Source organism: Choloepus didactylus, chromosome 2 (assembly GCF_015220235.1).
Source record: "Choloepus didactylus isolate mChoDid1 chromosome 2, mChoDid1.pri, whole genome shotgun sequence".
NCBI lineage: Eukaryota > Metazoa > Chordata > Mammalia > Pilosa > Megalonychidae > Choloepus > Choloepus didactylus.
Genome location: NC_051308.1, coordinates 137,761,174 through 137,783,246, shown reverse-complemented (window position 1 = coordinate 137,783,246; position 22,073 = coordinate 137,761,174). Strand labels below are relative to the sequence as shown.

At 32.9% G+C, this 22,073-nt stretch overlaps 1 protein-coding gene across 3 annotated transcripts in view; it reads left to right on the top strand.

Moving 5' to 3' along the window:
- Window positions 1-19,514, top strand: part of AMY2B (amylase alpha 2B) — a 43,485-nt gene extending 23,971 nt beyond the window's left edge. Inside the window, exons 1-11 of one of the 3 annotated variants that reach the window (XM_037826513.1) lie at window positions 4,204-4,427; window positions 11,674-11,887; window positions 12,249-12,395; window positions 13,232-13,429; window positions 13,821-14,051; window positions 14,795-14,928; window positions 15,694-15,816; window positions 15,908-16,007; window positions 17,676-17,794; window positions 17,902-18,027; window positions 19,308-19,514. In XM_037826513.1, the coding sequence (XP_037682441.1) occupies window positions 11,720-11,887; window positions 12,249-12,395; window positions 13,232-13,429; window positions 13,821-14,051; window positions 14,795-14,928; window positions 15,694-15,816; window positions 15,908-16,007; window positions 17,676-17,794; window positions 17,902-18,027; window positions 19,308-19,497 (1,536 nt within the window). In that variant the 5' untranslated portion in view covers window positions 4,204-4,427; window positions 11,674-11,719 and the 3' untranslated portion in view covers window positions 19,498-19,514. Of the gene's footprint in view, window positions 1-4,203; window positions 4,428-11,174; window positions 11,192-11,673; window positions 11,888-12,248; window positions 12,396-13,231; window positions 13,430-13,820; window positions 14,052-14,794; window positions 14,929-15,693; window positions 15,817-15,907; window positions 16,008-17,675; window positions 17,795-17,901; window positions 18,028-19,307 lie in introns of those variants that run through there. The other 2 variants (XM_037826514.1, XM_037826512.1) reach the window with 2 other exon arrangements.
- The last annotated feature ends 2,559 nt before the right edge of the window (window positions 19,515-22,073 follow it).

Here is a 22,073-nt window from a genome sequence, read left to right as displayed (position 1 = left end):
TATGGCTTAAGAGAATAGCAGGAATTCCCCAGATGGAGAAGTTTAAGAGTTTTTTTTCCCCAGTCCTTCAAAGGGACTTTGCAAATTTTTTTTTTTATTTTCTTTGCAAAATATTTTGGGATGTATTGGGGTATTACATCAGCTTGTGCAGAATAATAGGAGCTCATTCCCTGCTTTAGGTTCCACGTAATTATGTTGTTTAAATAAACTGAGCAGACTGGTTAAATTAGATGGTGTGCTACAGAAAATATAAATTTTGTACCAAATAAACCTCTTTTCTTTTGGTCTCACACAGAAATTGGAGTTTGAAAACACAGTCAGTACCATCCTTTACCCTGTATTCTAATTTACCTTAGTCCTAACCAAGCCCATTTCATTCATATTTCTAATTGAAGTCTGAGCTTTCTTGAAGCTTCTTTAATAGTTGCCGTTTGGAGTACTGTTGACTTTCAGAGCTGCAGAACTCTAACTCTGGTCTCAGATGTGACACAGATACCCAAATTTCCAGGGAACTACCAGGTTATACACAAAGAGATCAGTATCTCAGAATTTAGAAATAACAGTTAAAACTCAGGAATAGATGTGACTGCTGTAGGAGCTTACAACCTAGGAATGTTTATAATAAAGCTTATTGAACATTCTGTACTCCTTAATCATCAATTGCCCAATCTCTGCCCCTGTTCTATCCTTGGAGAGCCTATGCTATGCTCTCAAATTCAATTCTCAGAATTTTCTCATTATAGTTATTTTATATTAGTGAGGCCTTACAATATTTGTCCCTTTGTTTTCAGCTTACTTTACTCAATATAATGTCCTTAAGATTCATTCACCTAGTCACATATCTCACGACTTGAGTCCTTTTTGTATTCCCTCAATATTCCATTGTATGTATATATCACATTTCGCCCCTTCTTTCATCCGGTAATGTATCCTTAGGCAACGTCTATTCCTTGCAAATCATGAATAATGCTGCCGTAAAAATCAGTGTGAAAATGTCTATTTGTGTGCCTGCTTTCAGTTCTTCCAAGTATGCACCACATAACGGGGTTGCAGGATCTTGTAGCAGCCCTACACCCAGCTTCCTGAGGAACCACCACAGTGTCCTCCAGAGGGGCTGCACCATTCTGCTTCCCTACCAAGAGTGAATAAGTATATCTCTCTCTCCACATCTTTTCCAGCACTTGTATCTTTCCATTTAAACCTGACCTTTTAAGGTTGCAATGAGTGGTCCCAGACTAGTAGTACCCTCAATTTTCTGCTAGAATAAAAATGAAAATCTTCTTTGGAAAAAGACGCCTTGTACTAAATATCAAATTCTTCCTTCCAATAATTTTCCAAATACACTGTCTAGCTCAGCCTTTGAAAAGTTGAAAGTAGGAATGTCACAAAATTAGATATATACTTTAGAAGTGTCACTCTACTTTCAGTGTAGTGAATGAATCAGTGTGGAACAAGATCTTAATCAGAGAGACCAGTCATGGGGATATTGTGGTAGGCATTACAAAAAATTATGGGACTTTTAATTTAGGGGCTCTTTAATTTCCCTAGAGCTATTGAAATGGGATAGCAGGAACTGATTAAGAAGAAAAAAAAAGAAGAGATGCCTTCTAGAGGAAGAAGAGAATTGTTTTTACTTTTAAAACAGGAAAGGCTGTGTATTTTTAGATAAGCTTCTGGGAAAGGTAGCAGGGTATCTGAAGACTTGAATTTATACCATGAATGAGAGGTCATCCTTTTGAACGTGGGGTTAAAGTAGAGGTTTGCGTGTTCACCCTGGGCACAAGGTTTGAGGAGAGTGGGGACTATCTTACATAGTGTCTGTAATCATAAAAGACTTTGGAAGGATGACTGATCAGGATTCAGTTGACATTAAAGATATAGTTAGAATTTGTTTCTTTCCTCTTGTAGCATTCAGCAATTTGGTATAGAAGTGGGGAGAAAAAAAAACGAAAACAAGGCATGAGTTTAAAACTCAGCTTTTATTAGGAATATGCAACAGATGAACAACTGGGACAGAAGGAATTGAAGATGTTGTCAATAAGTAGTTGAAATGCTCAACTCTAGAGAAGAGCTGTCCAATATGGTAGCCACTATCCACATGTGGCTATTGAACACTTGAAATGTTGTTAGTCCACTAAGGTAGACACTGGATTTCAAATACTTACATGAAAAAATTTATTAATAATTTTGTTCAACTACTTGTTGAAGTGGCTCACATTAAATTTCCATTGTACAGTGCTGCTTAATAGTTTATTAGAGAAGAAAATGAAAAAAGCAGAAAGAAGATGAAGCCAGAAAAATAGAGAGATAAAGGACTGGGAATCTTAAAAAATGGTAGTAACTGAGGAATAACTTTAAGAGTATGAAATTGTGATCAGATGGTAGAAATATGAACTTAAAATTTCAGAAGTGGAATCTTGTGAATTGTCACAGAAATCTGGTAGAAATGAAGACCATTGGAGTTGAAGTTAAGAAACTGAACTGAGTTCGAATAGTCAGCCTAGTGAAAATTTAAGTAATTATAGATGTTGGTATGAATTAGGGAGAGAAAAACCAAAGCTATACCTGTATTATTATTTTTCAATTATTTTCCATGCAAAAAGTTTTATTATTATTATTATTATTATTATTATTATTATTATGTGATTCTTTGTTTAACGTAAATACTATTTATTTCATTCCTGGATCTTGGTTTCCATATCAATAAATTAGAAGATTAGATTTAGACAAGTGGTTTCAAATGCCAAAAAATGACAAGAACAATGTGTTAATTATAGGGATTTTATAAAGTTAAATTTAATTACTTGCTTATATTAAAATATCTTTTTATGAAATTTTTGGAAATTTTATTGTTTACTCAAAAGTCAGTCTGTACACCACTACACTAGTTTATTCCAGTAGTCTCTTCAATGAAAACATTCTCTAATCCTATTGTTTATTCTTCCTTTGAATTTTCTACATCCCAGGGAGAGGCAGTGTCATAAAGGATGTCTTATGAATTAAAGCAGTTAAGGGAAATTGAGGTTGTATCAGTCAGAATGGAATAGGTTATGCTGCTGTAACAAAAACTGAAAATATCTCACTTGCATATAATAATGAAGTTTATTTCTCATGTTCATCTTGGGTCAATGAGGGGACTTGTCATGTTAGTCACTTTGCAATCTGTTACAGAGACTTCATTTGGACACATGCTTTAACAAAAAGGGCCCAATGTCATTTCCAGAGCAATTTACATGAACACTCCTGAATTTAACAGGACAGTAGTGTATGCAGGCAGGGGCTTAGATAATTGTGAATAACAATACTTTCTGTTAGTGAATATTGGATCAGGAATAAAAACTATCCACAGAGAAAGATTAATTCCATTTAAAGTGAAAATTCAAAAAACAAGAAATATGAGAATAGTCCTTACCTCTTCTGCAAGCTTTTAAATATATTAATACTAGCTAAATTGAACTTCCCAGATTCCAAAACATCTTCAAATACAATATTTCTTTTGATTTTTGTAACAATTCAGTGAAGTAGACAGATAGGACTGAGTAGTGGCTAAGAGCTCACTGAAGTTATGCTTTTGATTTTGAATTTCAGTCCCAACATTTATTAGCACTGTGACCATAGACAAATTACATTACTTAATTTGTTATGCCTCATTTTTAAAATGAGGATAATCATAATTCTGTCTTGCAGGATTTGCATGTGTGAGAGAGCAGTCCAAGTGGTAATGACACATAACATCAATACAAATTGTTATGATCGGTTGGTTTTTTTTTTTTTATTTTTATCATTTTATGAGTAATTCTTTACCCCCATTTTCTAAACTAGGACCTAAATGAAATCCATAGAATTTAACGTTTTCTCTAACACTTAGCAAACCTTAGATTCAAAATTAGGTTTTTCTGATTTGGAAAATTTACCTTTCTAGTCACACTTATTTTAATTGATTAATTTGACATGATTGTAAGGTTATTTTAGCAAAAGAGTTTTCCTATATATTAACAGACATGGTTCAGAAAAGAGAGATTAGTAGAGATTGGGAGATGAACTTGTAGAAAGTGAAAGGAACACAAAGAGAAAGCAAATGACTGAAGAGGTGCAGTGTAATCAGAAGTGGTGGCAGGACAGTAAATTAAAGCAGTAGAGGGAAGACAGTGGTTCACTCAGAAAATTGTAGTAATAGTGACCAATCCAGTGCCACAGTGGAGCCCAGATTAGATTGTTTTTACAGGTTAGATTTGAAGAATTGGAATAGGCTTAAAGAGTAATATTAAAAGGAAGAGGATTATAGAAAAATCTATCAAGTTTTCTAAATCCAGCATCTTTTTTCCCAACGGAAGAGAAAGCAAAACCCAAACTAAGATTTGTTATTTTATAACTGAAAAACACTGAATGTGGGTTTGAAAGATTGCTGATTTAAAGACCTTGATGTAGTAAGTAATTTTAACTTTTTTTTGAATTATCATTTGGCTCCCCCTTTTTATTCTTGAAATAAGTGGTTTCAGTCATATGATTTGATACAGTTCAAGTTTCACAATCTATTTTTGGTTTGTTGACAACTGATATTTCAGTGTCCAGCATGTACTATTTAATATTTGAAATGTGTCTGACTCTTAGCTCAAAATGTTTCCCTGATTTCAGAAATATGGTATGCAAACTTGATTACCTTTTAATTTTTTTTTTCTCTGACCTTCACATGTGACTTATCCTGAGCTCAGTTTCCTTTTTCTTTTTTTCCATTTCTTTTTATTTTTGTTGGGAGTATTAGAGGGTGAGGGGATTTTGTTTTAAGAAAAATTTACATGATTCAGTATAAAATCCAGAGGCATTATGATTTTATTTTCAGTAAGAGAAGCCACTAACTTGACCAAGACATAGTTTAATAATGCTACATGAAGCTTTAGGAAATTGAAATCTGGGAAAATAGAAAAAATAATTAAAAATAAGATGTCAAAACATTTGGAGATAAATACAAGTGATAAAATAACATGCATAAATGTGACATTAAATGCATTTCCATTAAAATTTTTAGTGATACTTTTATTAAGTTATTTTCTCTAAAGATATTTAAATATGAGGCATCTAGGCTAAGAACTACAAATGACAAGAGTAGGTAACTTGTCTCTTTTTGGTCAATGTTACTTTTTTTACATGTTAAAAAAAAAAGCTTAGTATCCGGCCCAGATTTAAGGCTACTTTGGATAGTGTGAAAGAACAACATTCTTTGTAAATAACTGATATTTATGTAGGTAGAAAGGAAGCTATAGCAAGAGTTACGAATTTCTTGGAGATTACTGTGTTCTGTTTAATGTTTTTATAATATAACGACTTCTTTTTATTTAAGTCATGGCTTTGGCGTGATTTACATAGACTTTAAGTTAAATGACTAATGTGACTAAATTTACGGTACTTGAGTAAAGAGAAATCCTGAATCTATGCTAGAGGATTTTCCTTCTAATGCCATTCATGTTATGAATATTAAACAAAATATCAAATTCCAGTTATATAATAAACACTCAATTAGTATTCTCGACTCCTTTGAGAATATCAGAAACTGAGCAAACTTGTGTTAACAATTTTTTCTTCTTAAAATTGGAGATGTTTTATTGACATTTCAATATATATATGTGTGTGTGTGTATATATATGTGAAATATAAATATATATACACATCTTTAAGGAATATTGTTTCATTGATAGAATGTTATGAAATGTCCTATTTTGTATTTTTAAGGAATTCCTAAGACATCTCATTTGGTACATTACAGTAACCGTTAGAGTTTTAGAATAAAAGGAAATTTCCTCTCTGTAGTGCAGTCCCGGAAATATGAGATGTTAGCAACAGAACATTGATGTTAATAGTTTTAACTATGAATAGCTTCTCTGAGGAGGAGCATTTTAGGATATCTATTCAGGGAAGTAAACATAACAAAACAGCTATTTCAATTCCTTTTTTTTTTTTTTTTTTCTGTTCTATTTTTGATGCCAAAGACATCAAGGATTTATTTGTAGATTTTATTTCACAAGATATAAATATGTTTTAATTGTTTTACTGCCTTTCCTTCAGGGTTTATAGCTCTTTTGATTGGTTGTTTGATATGAAAATTAAGATTAAATGAGAAAACTAAATTACAATGCCAGCCCTTGGTAGAAGCTTATTATATGTTCTTATATTTCCACTGATGCTGGAACTCTTTATCTGATAAAATTTCCCAAAAATTTTTCCCTCAAGTTCTTCTTTATTTCAATAACATCCTAAAATACATTGAGAAAACTACCAATTTGTTATTAAAAGAATAGTTCAGGAGTTAACTGATGAGGCAATGATGATAAGTAAATTTCAAAACCCACCTGTGGTCTGTCAGAAATCCTAAAGAGGTTTTAAAAAATCAAAGGTGGAAAATGTTGCCAGTTCCTTCTTATTTCCATGTTTGTGCTTCTGGGGAATATGAAAACACTTCTGAGAAGTGGAAAATAGTATTAAAAATTCAGAAGAGTGAAATGGAAAGACAGACTGTCCAGGAGATAATAGAGTGAGGATGGGAAGCAAGCTTGTGTTACAACAGCTGTAATAGTACCAGTAAAAGATAATACACTTTATGGCAACTAAATATATTGAACTTTTACTGTGACCATACAGCAGGATAACAGCTTTATTTGTGTTACTGCATTTAATCAGCATAACTCTTTGAAGTAAATATTACTTTGTTAGTTCATGGATAAATAAATTTAGAAAGGTTACTTTATTTGCCAGGGTCATACAGTTGATAAATGGCAAGGTCAGTGTTTAAACTATGGTTTGTTTAACTCCTAAGGTCATGTTTTTAACCACATTTAACATTTGGAACCCTGAGTCAAGAATCAAGTTACCCCTCCTCTCTAATTCTCAACTCTAACACTATCAGCCTTTTATCATCCACTGTCCAGGGTACACAACAGTTTACTCCCTAATCTTTTTCTAATACCTATCCGCATTCATTTAGTCTCTCATCCTCTTTGCAAGTTTTCCTTCCTATTTGTTCTTTTGAACCTTTCTCTGGTGATGAAACTATTCTCCCTACTTTGAAGGCACCTTTTTATCCACCCCTTCCTATTCCTCTCTCTCCACCGTTTGTATTTACTGGTGGGCTTTACCTAAAGTTGTGACTTTGTATTCAATATCTCACCTGGGACTTTGTCAGATTCCAAGAATTTAGGTCTCCAAGCCTGATAATTCAGGCAGTGTGCATTGGCCTGAACATACTTTGCTAATGGATGACATTCTGTTCTGTTCTGTTTTGATTGGCGTGTCTTTGTTAAATCAGTTGTTAAGTACTTTGCGTTCCACTTCTGAAACTATCACTGCTTTGTTGAAAACTCCCATATCTCTCTATCCATTGCATTCTTAATGATTTTATAGTTCCATTTGGATTTGAAAGTGGCACCTCAAACTCAGTGTTAATTCTTCAGTTTCTCTAAACCAACTTTAGATTGTAGTATTAGTGATAATGGCATTGTCATTCTCCCACTCACCCAAACTTTAAATTACTGAGTCCCATTTGACATTTCCATCTCTCTATTCCCCTGTATCTGATTGGCAACTGTGTCCTGTAGAGTCAGTCTCCACCAAATCTATTGCATTTATCTTGTCTGTATTAATTATTGCTGAATAACAATGTATTACATCTCACAAGTCTATGGATTGATGGGGCACTTATTCTGCTAGTTTAGACCTGTCAAAATCATTCAGCTGCAGTTAGATGGGGGTCAACTCAAATGGCTGAAATAGGGAGGTACAACTGAAACTTTCATTCCAAGTTTCTTTGCAACTCTATGATCTCATCAAGACATCAAGCCCCACTGTGCAAATGCTAATCAGACTTGAACTTGTGTCTCATTTGCTGACATGTCACTGACTAAACAAGTCACCAACTAATTCCAGAAAGTATGTAGGAATAGGCTCCAAAAAGGAATGGATATTGGTTGGTATCTTCATTGGGTGGCCCTTATTGTAACAATCTACAACAGTTTCATTCCTCATTTTCACTCGTATAGTCCTAGTTCAGCTTTTGATCACTGCTGTGTTGACTACTGCATATGCTTCCTGCTAGTTCTCTCAGTTCTCTCTGCCTTCCAATCCAATTGATATACTCCAAAAGCTTTAATCACGTCACCTCCCTATTTATTAACAAAGAAATAAACTAAAAACCTTCAATAGCTCCCTATCGTTCAGAAGAAAGTCCACTTTCCTTACACATATCTTTCCTACTTTAACTCCTATAGCTACCCCATATCTAACTTATTGTTCTGCAAAACTATGTTGATTTCTTGACTTTCTCCATGCCCCTTTCCTATATTTGAGCATTCTTTGATTACTTAAAGGTCATTTCACCTTGTCTGTTAGTTAAAGTAAAGCCCATTCTTCAAATAAATTTTTTCTTCCCCCATTCCTATATTTCAGAAATGATTTTTCCTCTCAATGAAATCCTGAAGCACTTTATCCATATCTCTTAAGATAATGATCATGGCTTTCCTCTTACTATTGTTATTTGTATGAGTGGGTGGATATGTCCCTTCTATGACTTAACCTCTAGGACGATGCTGTCCAACAGAAATAAAATGTGAGCCACATATGTAATTTTAAATTTTTTAGTAGCCATATTAAAAGAATTAAAAAAAACAAGAAATTTATGTTTATAATAAATTTTATTTAACCTAATATATCCCAAAATATTACCATTGTAAAATAAATATAAAATATATTTCAAAATATAATCAATATAAAATTAATGATATTTAACTTCTTTTTTCATATTAAATCTTTGAAATCCATAGCATATATTTTACACATAACACATCTGATTTCAATTTAGCCATATTTCAATTAGTCACCAAATGTTGCCAAATTGGGCAACACAACTCTAAAATTCTATGAGAAACATTGGTATAGTAAGCATAGTGTCAATTTGTCAGATCTATTATCAAATCTGGCTTTGTCACTTACCATATGGACCAAGTTTTCTGAGACCTATGACAAATTACTGAAGCTCTCTGAGCCCTAGGTCCTTCATGTGTACAAAGTTTTTGCAAGGATTAGAATGGAGTCTATTACACAATTTCTGACATAATGTTCATTTACTTTTAAAAAATCAATGAGGGCATAACACATGTTATGTCAACGTCTTGCACAATATCTGACAATCAGAGTTCATATGTTATAACCATTTGTTAAGGACATAAGTCATTATACCAGTTATTTTACTCATTGCTTGGAATGCTAGATACAAAGTCTGCCTTCAAGGAGCGAGGTCTAGAAGAGTGTACATGTAAAGACTTCATTATTTACAATATATTCACAATATAAATCAAACACAGTTTAGTAACGTCATATAAGTTAAAAAGCTGCCACACAGAGGAAGAATTATTAACTGTGCTTGGGAAGATCATGGTTAGCTTCATAAAAATGTTGCTTCAACTACATCCTAAAGGAAGAACAGTTACCAGGCACACAAGGATGGTGGAAGGGGATCATAAGAAGAATGAAAGCACTTGGAATTGCTTGTAAAGTACAGAGCTTTTCAATAAAAAAGGCATATGGTATTCACAAGGTAAGTTGGGGGAAGGTACCAAAAAAGTGTATTAATATTAATAGAGGAATAATTAAGGGCCACTGCACTCTTGATACACCTTCCAAAAATCTGGTTCTTCCCCATTTTCCCCATCTTAATAAATGGTACCACCATCTTTCATTTCACTCTTTCCCTCATTTCTCAGTTACAGTCTATCCAAAAACCTATTGTCTTTGAAATATACCCTGTTACTGTCCTAGTCCATTTCATTCACTTCTTTCCTAGACTAAAAATGTCTTCTTACTGACCTCCCTGCTTCCACTCGTGTCCTCCTATAATCCAATTTCTTCACAACAGTGAGTGACTTTCGTTTAAAGTATTTCAAAGTATTTTACCTCCTTTTCTCACAGCCTCAATGGCTCTCTCTTTCATTGTGTTCTAGAAAGTCATTCATAATCTGGCCTAACTCTCTGACCTCATCTCATTTTACCCTCCCCTTCTCACACATGATTTAGCTTTACTGACTTTTTAAAAGAGTTCCTTGAATATTCTAAGCTTGTTCTTCCCTTGGGCTTTTACTCTTGCTATTTTCTCTATCTAAATTATTCATTCTTTGATCTTCAAATGACAAGTTCCTTATGAGCCTTCAAATCACAGTTGATGATTTCCTCAGAAATTCCTTTCCTGACTTTTCATTCTAAAATACCCTGACCACTAAGTCAGTCTCTAGTTCACTGTCTTGTTATTTCATGCTAGCTATTATTGCTAGCGTGAAATAACATGCTATTATTATTATTTTACCATTACTATTACTACTATTATTATTTACTCATGTATATTTTCTCCTACACTAGAATTAAGCTCTCTGGAATCTGGAACAGTTTCTGTCTTGTTCATCATTGTATCCTGAACATAATCCGCAGTGCTTGGCAGAAAAGTAGACACTAACCTTATACTTCTTGAAGAGATGGATTAAATTTTTTCCACCTGTATTATTATTCTCTGTCATAGGATTTCATTTATGTAAAATAAAAACAAAAAGTAATGCAAACTCATGTTTTCAGTGCTTTTTGTCAGGTACAAGAGATATTTGGCTTTGGGTGGGGGCAATGCTATGTTATAGTCATTGTTTTAAGCATATGATTTGAGGGAGGGGACAAACAGATCTATTTCCCCAATTCATGGGCATCTAACTTTGAAATAATTTCTTAAATCTGAATGTACAAATTTAAATAACTAAAATTTTGAGGGGGAAAAAAAACAGAACTAAGTTGAATACTCTATTTCTGTGTTTTAGTTTCCTGGCTGCTAAAACAAATACCATACAATGAGTTGGCTTAAACAATGGGAATTTATTGGCTCATGGTTTTGAGGGTTGGAGAAGTCCAAAACTAAGACATCAGGAAGGTGACGTTTTCTCCCTAAAGACTGTGGCATTCTGTGGCTGACTGCCAACGATTCTTGGTTCTTGGCTTTTCTGTCACATGACAGTGCACACAGCAACATCTTCTCCTTTCTCTTCTGGGTTCCATTAACTTGCAGCTTCTGGAAATTTGCTTCTCTCTCCCTGAATTTCATTCTGCTTATAATGGACTCTGGTAATCTAGATTAGAACCCAACCTAATTCTGTTGGACCACATCTTAACTGAAGTAAGTAACATCTTTAAAAGATCTTGTTTACAATGGGTTCACATCCACAAGAATGCGGATCAAGACCAAGACACATGTCTAACTGGGGTACACAATTCAATCCACTACATTTGAAATTGAAACACTACAAAGTTTTAAAATAGATAGTTAAGGCAATATTTTAACTATGAGTTCACTTGGCTCTGATTGCTATTTTCCTATTCATGATGGACCTTGAAACAAGAGCTAATCCTAATTAAATAATAAATGAATAAGGACTGTTTACATATATGTAATGCCAGATGTTTGAAAAGGTTAATATTCCCTCAATAAGAAAAACATTAAGTTATAAAAGTTCCTTTAGATTGTTTTCCTGGGAGATTTTATGAATGGTTTTCACCTGTTAACATTATTCTTGATAATCTTTTTCAGATTATGAATTAAATTTGTCCTCTATGTATTTATCCATGTTAACATTTACTTTGAAAATGTGATTTTTACAGGAATATAAATAGTTTCTGGAAAGAACACTGATGACTTCAAAGCAAAATGAAGTTCTTTCTACTGCTTTTGGCCACTGGGTTCTGCTGGGCTCAGTATGACCCACATACCAAATATGGACGGACATCTATCGTCCATTTGTTTGAATGGCGCTGGGCTGATATTGCTCTTGAATGTGAGCGATATTTAGCTCCCAAAGGATTTGGAGGGGTTCAGGTGGGTATTATTCATAGTATAAATGGCAAAGTTTGCTGTTCATATACTAAATGGTATCCTGATCTGGATCTGTGAATCTGGTTCAGTATTTTATTTCACACGTAATTAATCTTAGTAAAACAGCTTTCCGAGGAAGAAAAAAATTCAATATTGTTGACAACTTCATATTTTGTTTTTGATGTAATTTTTCTTCTGCAGGACATTTCCAACATGTTATTAATATTTCCAAATGTCTATAAATAAATGTATCTGTATATGCAAAGTTTCAAAAACAATTATAGATTATTGATTACTTTCTAGAGCATCCAATGATACAAAATAATCCATAATTTCATTCTTATTAAAATTGTTTTATTTGTAGATCTCTCCACCCAATGAAAATGTTGTAATTCATGACCCTTCAAGACCTTGGTGGGAAAGATACCAGCCAGTTAGCTACAAATTATGCACAAGGTCTGGAAATGAAGAAGAATTCAAAGACATGGTGACTAGATGTAACAATGTTGGTGTAAGTGAATTGAAGTTTCCTTTAAAATATTATATAGGAAAACAGTTTTTCTCCTGCCTTTTGTTCCTTTTGAACAGGGAGTGTTCCATATTTTTAATTTTTTTCTTTCACTTCATATTTTAACTATAACTCAAAATTAACTATTGACGCATATCAACGTTTGTAAATCATTTTTACATGTGCTATTTGTCTACTAAAGAAGACGTAAGTCAAAGTTCAAAACTTAGTTTACTTACAAAGTAAAATATCCACTTTTAACCCCTATAACCATGCATATTTCCTGGGAACACTTCTGGTTAGAAATTGGACATTCCAGTTACAATATTTGCTATCACTTTTATTTGAGTTATGTCTCAGCCCATAATTCCTGGCTCTTCTTCTCCACAGATTTCTTGATGGTAAGTGGTTATTTTCTCTTTCATGAGACACAAAAGGAGATTTTAATATCAACTTTCCTCTTTCAGGTGCTAAATAGATAGTAGAGGTTCTTTTTTAAATTTTCCATTGAACCAGTAATCCCACCATTGAAATTTAAAAAAACAATAATCTTTCTTGTCTCAACTGATTCTTAGTTACCAGGAAAAGGCCCTATCTCTTATGGTAGTTGCTGCTCTCTCAATTGATCATAAATGTATATATTTGCCAAAGTTGCTAGAATGCATGTAGGTCTTCAGTTCGCATTAGATTCCATTCACACTTGTCTTTTTTATCTTCAGGAAAGATAGGTTATAACATAAAGAAATATTTGGAAATGTTATTAACATGCTGTAAACTTTCAATGCTTTGTATTTCTACCTCCCTACATATCAAACTGAAATAGAAACTTTGCTTTTTAGGTCCATATTTATGTGGATGCTGTGATCAATCACATGTCTGGAAGTGGTGTGGCAGCAGGAACAAGCAGTACTTGTGGAAGTTATTTCAACCCTGGAAATAGAGATTTTCCAGCAGTACCATACTCTGGTTGGGATTTTAATGATGGTAAATGTAAAACTGCAAGTGGAGAAATTGAAAGCTATAATGATCCTTATCAGGTAATTAAAAAATAGTGAAATGAATCAAGAGCTTCCATGCCTTTAATTATCGACATACAGACATATAGCTTATTGAAATCTGTTTTAAAATGAGTTTAAATTCCCTTGGAACCCAGAAAGATTAAAAATAAAGAATTCAAATCAATGATTTAAAAAAATTCCAATCAATTAAAAAGCTCATCCACCTTATTTCCTACATTCTCTGTTTTTATACTACACAATATTTCAAAGCTATGTCCATACTAGAATGTCAATATCCGCAGTGCCCAATGCAAAGAAGCTTCTCTAGATTTATTTACTGATGAATGAATAAAATAATGAATGAATAATCAAATGGATTCTCAGAGGAAAGATGTTTTATACATCAATCACAAAATTTTTACCTCAATAGGTCAGAGATTGTCGTCTGGTTGGTCTTCTTGATCTTGCCCTGGAGAAAGATTACGTGCGTTCCACGATTGCTGCATATATGAACCATCTCATTGACATTGGTGTGGCAGGATTCAGAATTGATGCTTCCAAACACATGTGGCCTGGAGACATGAAGGCAGTTTTGGATAAACTGCATAATCTAAACACAAACTGGTTCTCTGCAGGAAGTAAACCTTTCATTTACCAAGAGGTACATCAACATATACATATCGGTGCATAGAAAATGATATCATTTCATTCATTGGATAGTTCACTTCACTTTCTGTAGGTTAATGTCTGAGTCGTGTATAGAGTTCTTTTTACCTCTTTCTATTCAGAGATAACATATCTAACTCTTCAACATGATAGGTTCAATGGAAATGCAGAGAATTTATTTAGGCTGCAAACTTTGTGCCATTTATCATCTTCTTGGAGACCATTATGGAAGACAGAGAATAATATAGTTGTTGTCTGGAGTCAGTTTATCTGAGTTTAAATCTTAGCTATACCACTATTAGCTGTATAGGTTTAGGAAAACTAACAAAATTCTCCATGCAGCAGTGTTTTTATATGAAGAAAGGGGCTAATAATAATGGTTGTGCCTTAAATTTCTTTGGGAAATTAATTAAATGAGTTAATATTTATGAAGCACTTAGAAATACTGTTGGGTTTTATAAGTATTAGCTATTGCTATTATTATCTATATGCAAGATTAAATTAGGTAAGCATTTTCACAGGACAACAGGTCAACTTGTAATTATGCTTCCTTTAATATTGTAACATACACTTACTAAAAAATAAATAAAAAGAATTTTGATATTAAGAAGGCCACTTTGGGCATTTCAAATAACAAAAAATAGTTTAAGCTATTTTCTATACAGTACTAATTTGTTAGAATTCTAAAATACTTTAGAATTCTTATGTAAAATAATATTTTCCTTATATTTCTACTAGGTAATTGATCTGGGTGGTGAAGCAATTACAAGCAGTGAGTACTTTGGAAATGGCCGTGTTACAGAATTCAAGTATGGTGCAAAACTAGGCACAGTTCTGCGCAAGTGGAATGGAGAGAAGATGTCTTACTTACAGTAAATAAAATGTTATTTGTCCTTTGAATTATTTCACAGATCTGTTAGTCCTATTAACCCAAAATGAATTATCTTCTTAGAACCTTCTTTTTATTTAGACAACTGTTAATGATTTGATTACTAATAATAAGTGTTCCAGTTCCCCAAACCCCAATTAGTCATCTTTATTATATATAATGCCAATCTCAAGGAACTATGTCTAGAACTATGTCTAGAAACCCAAAACATAGCCTAGAGATTTTAATCTATTTAATGCTTGTTTATATTCTGTTGAGGTCAGATTGTTATTAAAATGATCCTACCACTTATAAAGTATTTACAATGTGAACACACTATAGAATTTAATATATTGTATCAATTAATTTGAAATATTAACATTTTAATATTATAACAATACAATATTGAAGGATTATTTTAACCAAGCTTGTCATTCTGTAAAATGTGGTCCAGAAGTTGACTCCTCTGAAGTCCATCTAAATTACAATATACTAGAATCTCTAAAAGGAACTTTTTATAACAAAATCTTATGCCAATAATATGAATGGAATACAAGAAATCCATACATATATGAATAAAGAGAAATGTATTTGCAGGTAATCATATATATGCATTTTTAGAGTTTATAAAAAAACAATTCTACAAAATAACAATTTAATTAGGCAATTTAATCTGAGGATGCTATACAGAAAACAATACACATTAAGGTTACTCTAAAGCATTGCAAAATAAATGTGTGTGTGTGTGTGTGTTTCTTTTCTGTAATAGGAACTGGGGAGAAGGCTGGGGTTTCATGCCTTCTGACCGAGCACTTGTCTTTGTGGATAACCACGACAACCAGCGAGGACATGGAGCTGGAGGAGCATCTATTCTTACATTCTGGGACTCTAGGTAGGAAACAAAGTGCCATACTTTTTACCTACCTTTCAATGATAGTAAAAATATTCTTTCCTCTAGGATAATATCTTTTTGTAATTTTCAGACTCTATAAAATGGGAGTTGGATTTATGCTTGCTCATCCTTATGGATTTACACGAGTAATGTCAAGCTACCGTTGGCCAAGATCTTTCCAGAATGGAAACGTAAGTTTTGGAGTGGTCTAAAATATCTTATTCTCAGAAAAGGGAAAGTTTTTTTTTCTTTTTTTTTACCATGATGCTGTTTCATTCACTATTGGTTCATCAAATTCTTAAGTGATGCATGCTTCTGATTTTATTAATGCAGAAGATATTAAAGAATTAAAATTCATGCTCTCTGTTATCAAAGACTAAGCAAGCTATTTCAGAAATATGGCAAGTATAGTTCTCACACCCCTCCTCCCCCCAAGAAAAACCTTAAAAATAAGATCAAGTAACAACTAGGAAATTATGTACTTCTCATATGTAACCACCTCATAGGGTTAATTAAAGGATTACACAAGTTATTCTAAAGAACACAAAACATTGCCCATAGTAAGAGCAATGTAAATATTTGTTAAATACTTGAAAAAAAAATTCTATGGAATTCAAAGCCAAGAAATGATCCAGGTGACCTGAGGCTGAGGTTAAATAGGGATAGTTTCTTATATGAGTAAGGAAATTATATTAAAGAAGAGAAATTCAACACAATTCCAGGAAGGAGAAGAATGGAAAAATATTTAGGGTGTGGTAACACGTTAGGCTGGCCAGAAATTTTAAAAAGGATTTGAGAAATAAGATTATGATGTTATTTAGAATGTTAGTGGAAGGGTTTCTTTTTAAACAGAAGACTTCAGAAGCAGCATTGTAAAGCAACTTCATGCCTAAAGAGAAAATCCTCTTCACTACAAGCCAGACAAATGTTTATCTGGTATCTTCTGAACTCCTTTTAATTTTAGAAGCCCACTACTTCATGCAGCAAATAATCATACTGTTAGACAACTTCAATATTTGGGTGTCCCTTTATATTGAACCAGCTTCTTGTAATTTTCACTAATTGGTCTTATTTCTAACCTCAGGAATCATGGACTTTGTCTATTTCCCTTTTTACCCATAACATTCCTTCAAGTATTTGAAGGAATTTACCTCGTCATGCTAAAAAAATCATAGTGTTGTCCACTATTCATCATATGATATGATTTTCGGATGCTAATGACCCTCCTAGAATTTGGGTTTTTTTTCCTATGATTATCTTAAAAAGTGCCAGTGAAAAAAATCACAATATTAAAACTTGATCTGTTTAGTACTGAACATGGTAATGTATTGCTTAGTAAATTTATTCAAAAGGAAGAATGAGAGAAACTAATATTTATTTAGCAGTTATTAGATTCAAGGCACTTTCACATATATTACATTATTTACTTTTGACAACCAAGCAATATCCCCATTTTACACATGAGGAAACTGAGGACAAAGTACATTGACTAAGTTTCTTTGGCTAGTAGTAATAGAGCTTGTGTTTTAATCCCGGTATTTCTAACATTAAAACCTTTGTCTTTTCAATGATGTTCCTCTGCCCACAGTAATATATAGAAGCTATTGCAGTTCCTTGGAAAGAAAATGTAGGATTAAATAATAAGTCTTACCCTGTTTGATATATGGCACTAGAGAATGAAATGCTGAGGAGAAGATGATAGGATTTAGTAAAAGCCTATAAAAACACTGAATGAGTGGATTATAAAAAAGACACTGCAGAGACTCAGCAGCAAGACAGACTGGGTTTGGTGCACCGGAGAAGGAGGAGACAAATACATATAATATTCAAAATCTGAGTCTCTTTTTTTTGTTACTAAGGATGTTAATGATTGGGTTGGACCACCAAATAATAATGGAGTAATTAAAGAAGTTACGATTAATGCAGACACTACTTGTGGCAATGACTGGGTCTGTGAACATCGATGGCGTCAAATAAGGTGGGAATATTTATTTAGAGATATCTCCTCATAATACACTTTCCTTAATATTGTATTTTAACCTATTGAAGTATTCATCAACATTTTATGTGATATTTTATTTTTAGGAACATGGTTGCTTTCCGTAATGTAGCTAATGGCCAGCCTTTTGCAAACTGGTGGGATAATGGTAGCAACCAAGTGGCATTTGGGAGGGGGAACAAAGGATTCATTGTCTTTAACAATGATGACTGGTAAGTAGATGTACATTTAGAATAATTTTTTATACTAGTATTTCCTTGGTTTATTCTTTTTTCTTCCTGTTTATCTACCTTTTCCAATATCTGAAAAATCCCTTTGGTCTGGTAGATTAAGAAAAAGTTCAGAACAGAAAAGGTCCAGAAGAAAAATAATAATGTCCCTTTTTCTTTTGGTCTCCTATTTATTAAGGCTTTCAGTTATAAGTGGAATTCTTTTTGTGTACCTTTGCATATCATGTGGGTATATAATGCACATGTATATGTTCACATACACACACCCAACCCCCACAAAATACACAAAATAGTTAATATAGGTGTTGCAAAAACACTAGAAGGACATATCTTGTAGTCCTATTTTTTTAATAATGAAAACATACCACCTCAGTACTGAAATATCCTTCTTCTTGCTTTTTTTCTCAACTGCTTTCGTATCTTATTTGGTCTTTTTTCTTCACTTCTCTATATCCCTGTGACATAATAATTTTTAAAGCATCTGTATAAAGAATATGTATCTTAGGGTCAATAATTTGCCTCAGGAGATTTTTGAGTTTAGTTCTGAGACTTCTCATTACTGGCCTTTCCTTTGTAATACTTATATACTCTGCCTCTAGTATATTGATTTCCTCATCTATAAAACTGGAACTCAGAAGACCTCTTTACAGTTATTTGTTGAAATGTCTCAATCCAAGACCAGCTTCCACTTATGCTTACCTCATTGTATCCTAAATTATGTTTTACTGTGAAAAAAGTCAAATATATCTCTATCTTGCCAAAAGACTCATATAATGATGGCAGAACCAAAATAAATTTATGAGATAGCTTTATATTTCAAACCATATATTTATGTATAGAAATGCTGGACTAATTTTAACCCTAGTAGAAATTCATTTTAGCCTCTTGAAAATAATATTTTTGAAGAAATAAATTTAGATTCTTGAAAGCAATCAGTATTTTAAGTTTGGATGTGGATAAATTTAAAATATTTGTATTTACAAAAGGTAGAAATTCCCTCAAATCTTCACTGATATTCTTCAACCTTAATTTTATGGCAATCTTTATGATTGACTAAGGAATTTCTAGGTCTTCTAAAAGATTCCTTTTGGTCTTGAGAAAGTTATTTACACATACTGGAGAGTTCTTTGTGTATGACTTTTATTCTTACTGAGACTTTGACTGCCTAGAGTTCAAAGATACAAAGTTAAACTATTACAAAGATAGCCTGTATACATGTTTTTATTTGTGTTGAATGTTACATCTTGAATTTTATTTTACAGGGAATTATCTGAAACTCTGCAAACTGGTCTTCCTGGTGGCACATATTGCGATGTCATTTCTGGGGATAAAAGTGGTAACAGTTGCACAGGAATTAAAATCTCTGTTTCCAGCGATGGCAAAGCTCATTTTTCTATTAGTAACTCTGCTGAGGATCCATTTATTGCAATTCATGCTGACTCCAAATTATAAAATACCGATTAAATGTATCTATCCATAAAAATAATGAAGTGTATTTATTTTCCTGAATATATATTAATTCATATAATTCATTAATTCTCTGGTAAAAGGTATAATAATCAACTTGAAAAATTCAGAAAAGTTTAAAAAATCAACTATAATTCTACAATAAGAAATTACAACTAACATTTTATCACAATGTAGAAGACTTGCTTTAACTTTAAATTTGTCAAAGGAATTTCTAAGAACTAAGAGAGGCATCTTGATGAATATGTTTATTGTCATTAACATCATTTGCCTAGCTCTGAATTTCTAATGTATGCCCATCTGTAATTTTTCCATAGATTGTTTCTTACTGTTAGGGAGAGCTGGTTTAAGGATGATTCCAATACACAATTATCACTTTTGGATGGTTTTCAAAATATGAAAGCATTTTGCAGTTAATATAGTTAAAAAGTAAAAGAAGCCAAAATTTTTAATGCACTTTTTATTGTGAACTTTAACATATATACAAAACAGTGATAACTTTCAATTAACAAGTAGTTAGAGAACAAACTTCAAAGAAAGTCATGGGTCACAGTTCCACAACTTCAGCTACTTCCATTACTGTAAAATATACATACAGAAAGGTGTTAACTTTCGATGTACAGCTCAACAAGCAGTTGTATAGGTAATTTCAAAAATTGTTATGGGTTACAGTTCCAATGTTTCAGTTCTTTCCTGTTATGCAATACAGAGTATATACAGAAAGGTGAAGACTTTCAAAGCACAATTCAGTGAGTAGCTATAGAGCAAATTTCAAAGGATGTTATAGAGTACCAAAATTATGCAATCTACAGTTCTTAAATATAGTGAGCTCATAACAGTCTTCTCCGATCTTCTCTTTCATCTTTTTGTTTTCCCTTCTAATGGCTTTGATTTGATGTTGTGTGTGGCTTTTCATTCCTTCCCTTAACCTCCAATATCAATATTTATTTAAGGTTTTCATGACATCACATGCTCCTGGCTTTCTCCCCAATCCTCTAGCTATTCATTCTCCTTTAATTTGACTTTAAATATAAAATTTTAAGGCTATAAACTATGCCTTATAACTCAGTTATTTTTTTAATACTTAAATGACAAAACAGAAGCCATAACTTGGAAACTCTCCTTCTCACCTACAAATTTATCTATACTTGTCCTTCTCATTTTCTTCTTTCCTCCTATCATAATGAAGAAAATGCACCTCATTCTTTCAAAAGCCTAACCCTCCACTTGTATTAATGGCACCAATCATTCATTTTTATCTTTTTTAGGACTTTTTTCCCTAGATTTTCCACTTTCTTCTGCCTTGGTAATCCTTCCCTGCCAGCCAGATTATTTCCCTCAGATTATAAGTATTAGTTTTACAACTAAAAAAAAATCCTTGACCTCTAGATTTTATTCTAGGTGAAGCTCCATTTATTTGCTCTCCTTCCTGTGTTTTTATCATACAGTCTCTTTGACCTCAACTTCAGTCATTTTCTCAGTTCTATACTGTCTTAAGTTTCCATTATCACCATTTCACTGAATTTGCTCTGTTCGGTGTCACTGATGACATTTGTTACTAAATCCAACTTACACTTCTCTATGTTGATCTTACTCTACCTCACAGCAGTATTGAATATGGTCAACCATTTTCTCCTCTTCTCTTCCTTTGGTCTCTATGAATATTCTTATTTTCCTTCTCTCTCACTGATTTCTCTCTTTTCAGATTTTTTACTCTCATTCGCTTTTTGACCTAAGGATTTATTTGGGTTTAATTCTTTTTTTTTGCTATGTCCTCTCTCTGTTAGCTGATTGCAACCATTTCCATGGATTTAATACCTGTCCTTTTGCCTGGAGACCTATAATTCCAATGCAGAATTTTTCTTAGACTTTAACTTTGTATTTCCAACAGATGCTTGACATCTCCACTTCAATATTGCACACATGTATTTCTCACTTCTCAAACTCAGCATATTCAAAATGGAATACTCAATTTTTTTCTGCCACCAATCTTTTGCTTCTACCACCTGTCTCACCCCTTAATTGAAAGCTAGGTATGCCCTTGATAATTTTCCTTTCTCTTAACTACTCTCTTTATCCTGTCACATCAACCCTATTGAATCCCTGGTATCAGGACAGTGTCTTTCACATATTATGTAAGAACCCAATAATAATTTGTAAAACAAATTAAGATAATGAAAGGGAGGAAAGAGAAAAGAAAAAAAATGCATCTATTTTTGAGAAGAAAACTGATAATCAACATTGTGGCCTTAGAATAGAGATGCTCCTCTTACTCTCTTTCTCCAGTTCTTCCCAAGTTTAATTAATTCCTGGTTAACCCTAATTTATTAGCTCATAAAAGACATTGGGAAGTAAATTACTTTAATAATATCCAATCATGCTGTCAGAATTTTTCAGCCATAACAGCCACCAATTCTTTGGTAAGCTATGCCCCAATTAACTCAACCAAGTATTCTTGAAGCAGTATTGGGAAAATGATGCCACAAAAGTCTGAATATAATGAGAAAATGTATATAACGTATTAAGCACTCTTTCTGGCTAAACTCATACTTCCTGAGCTC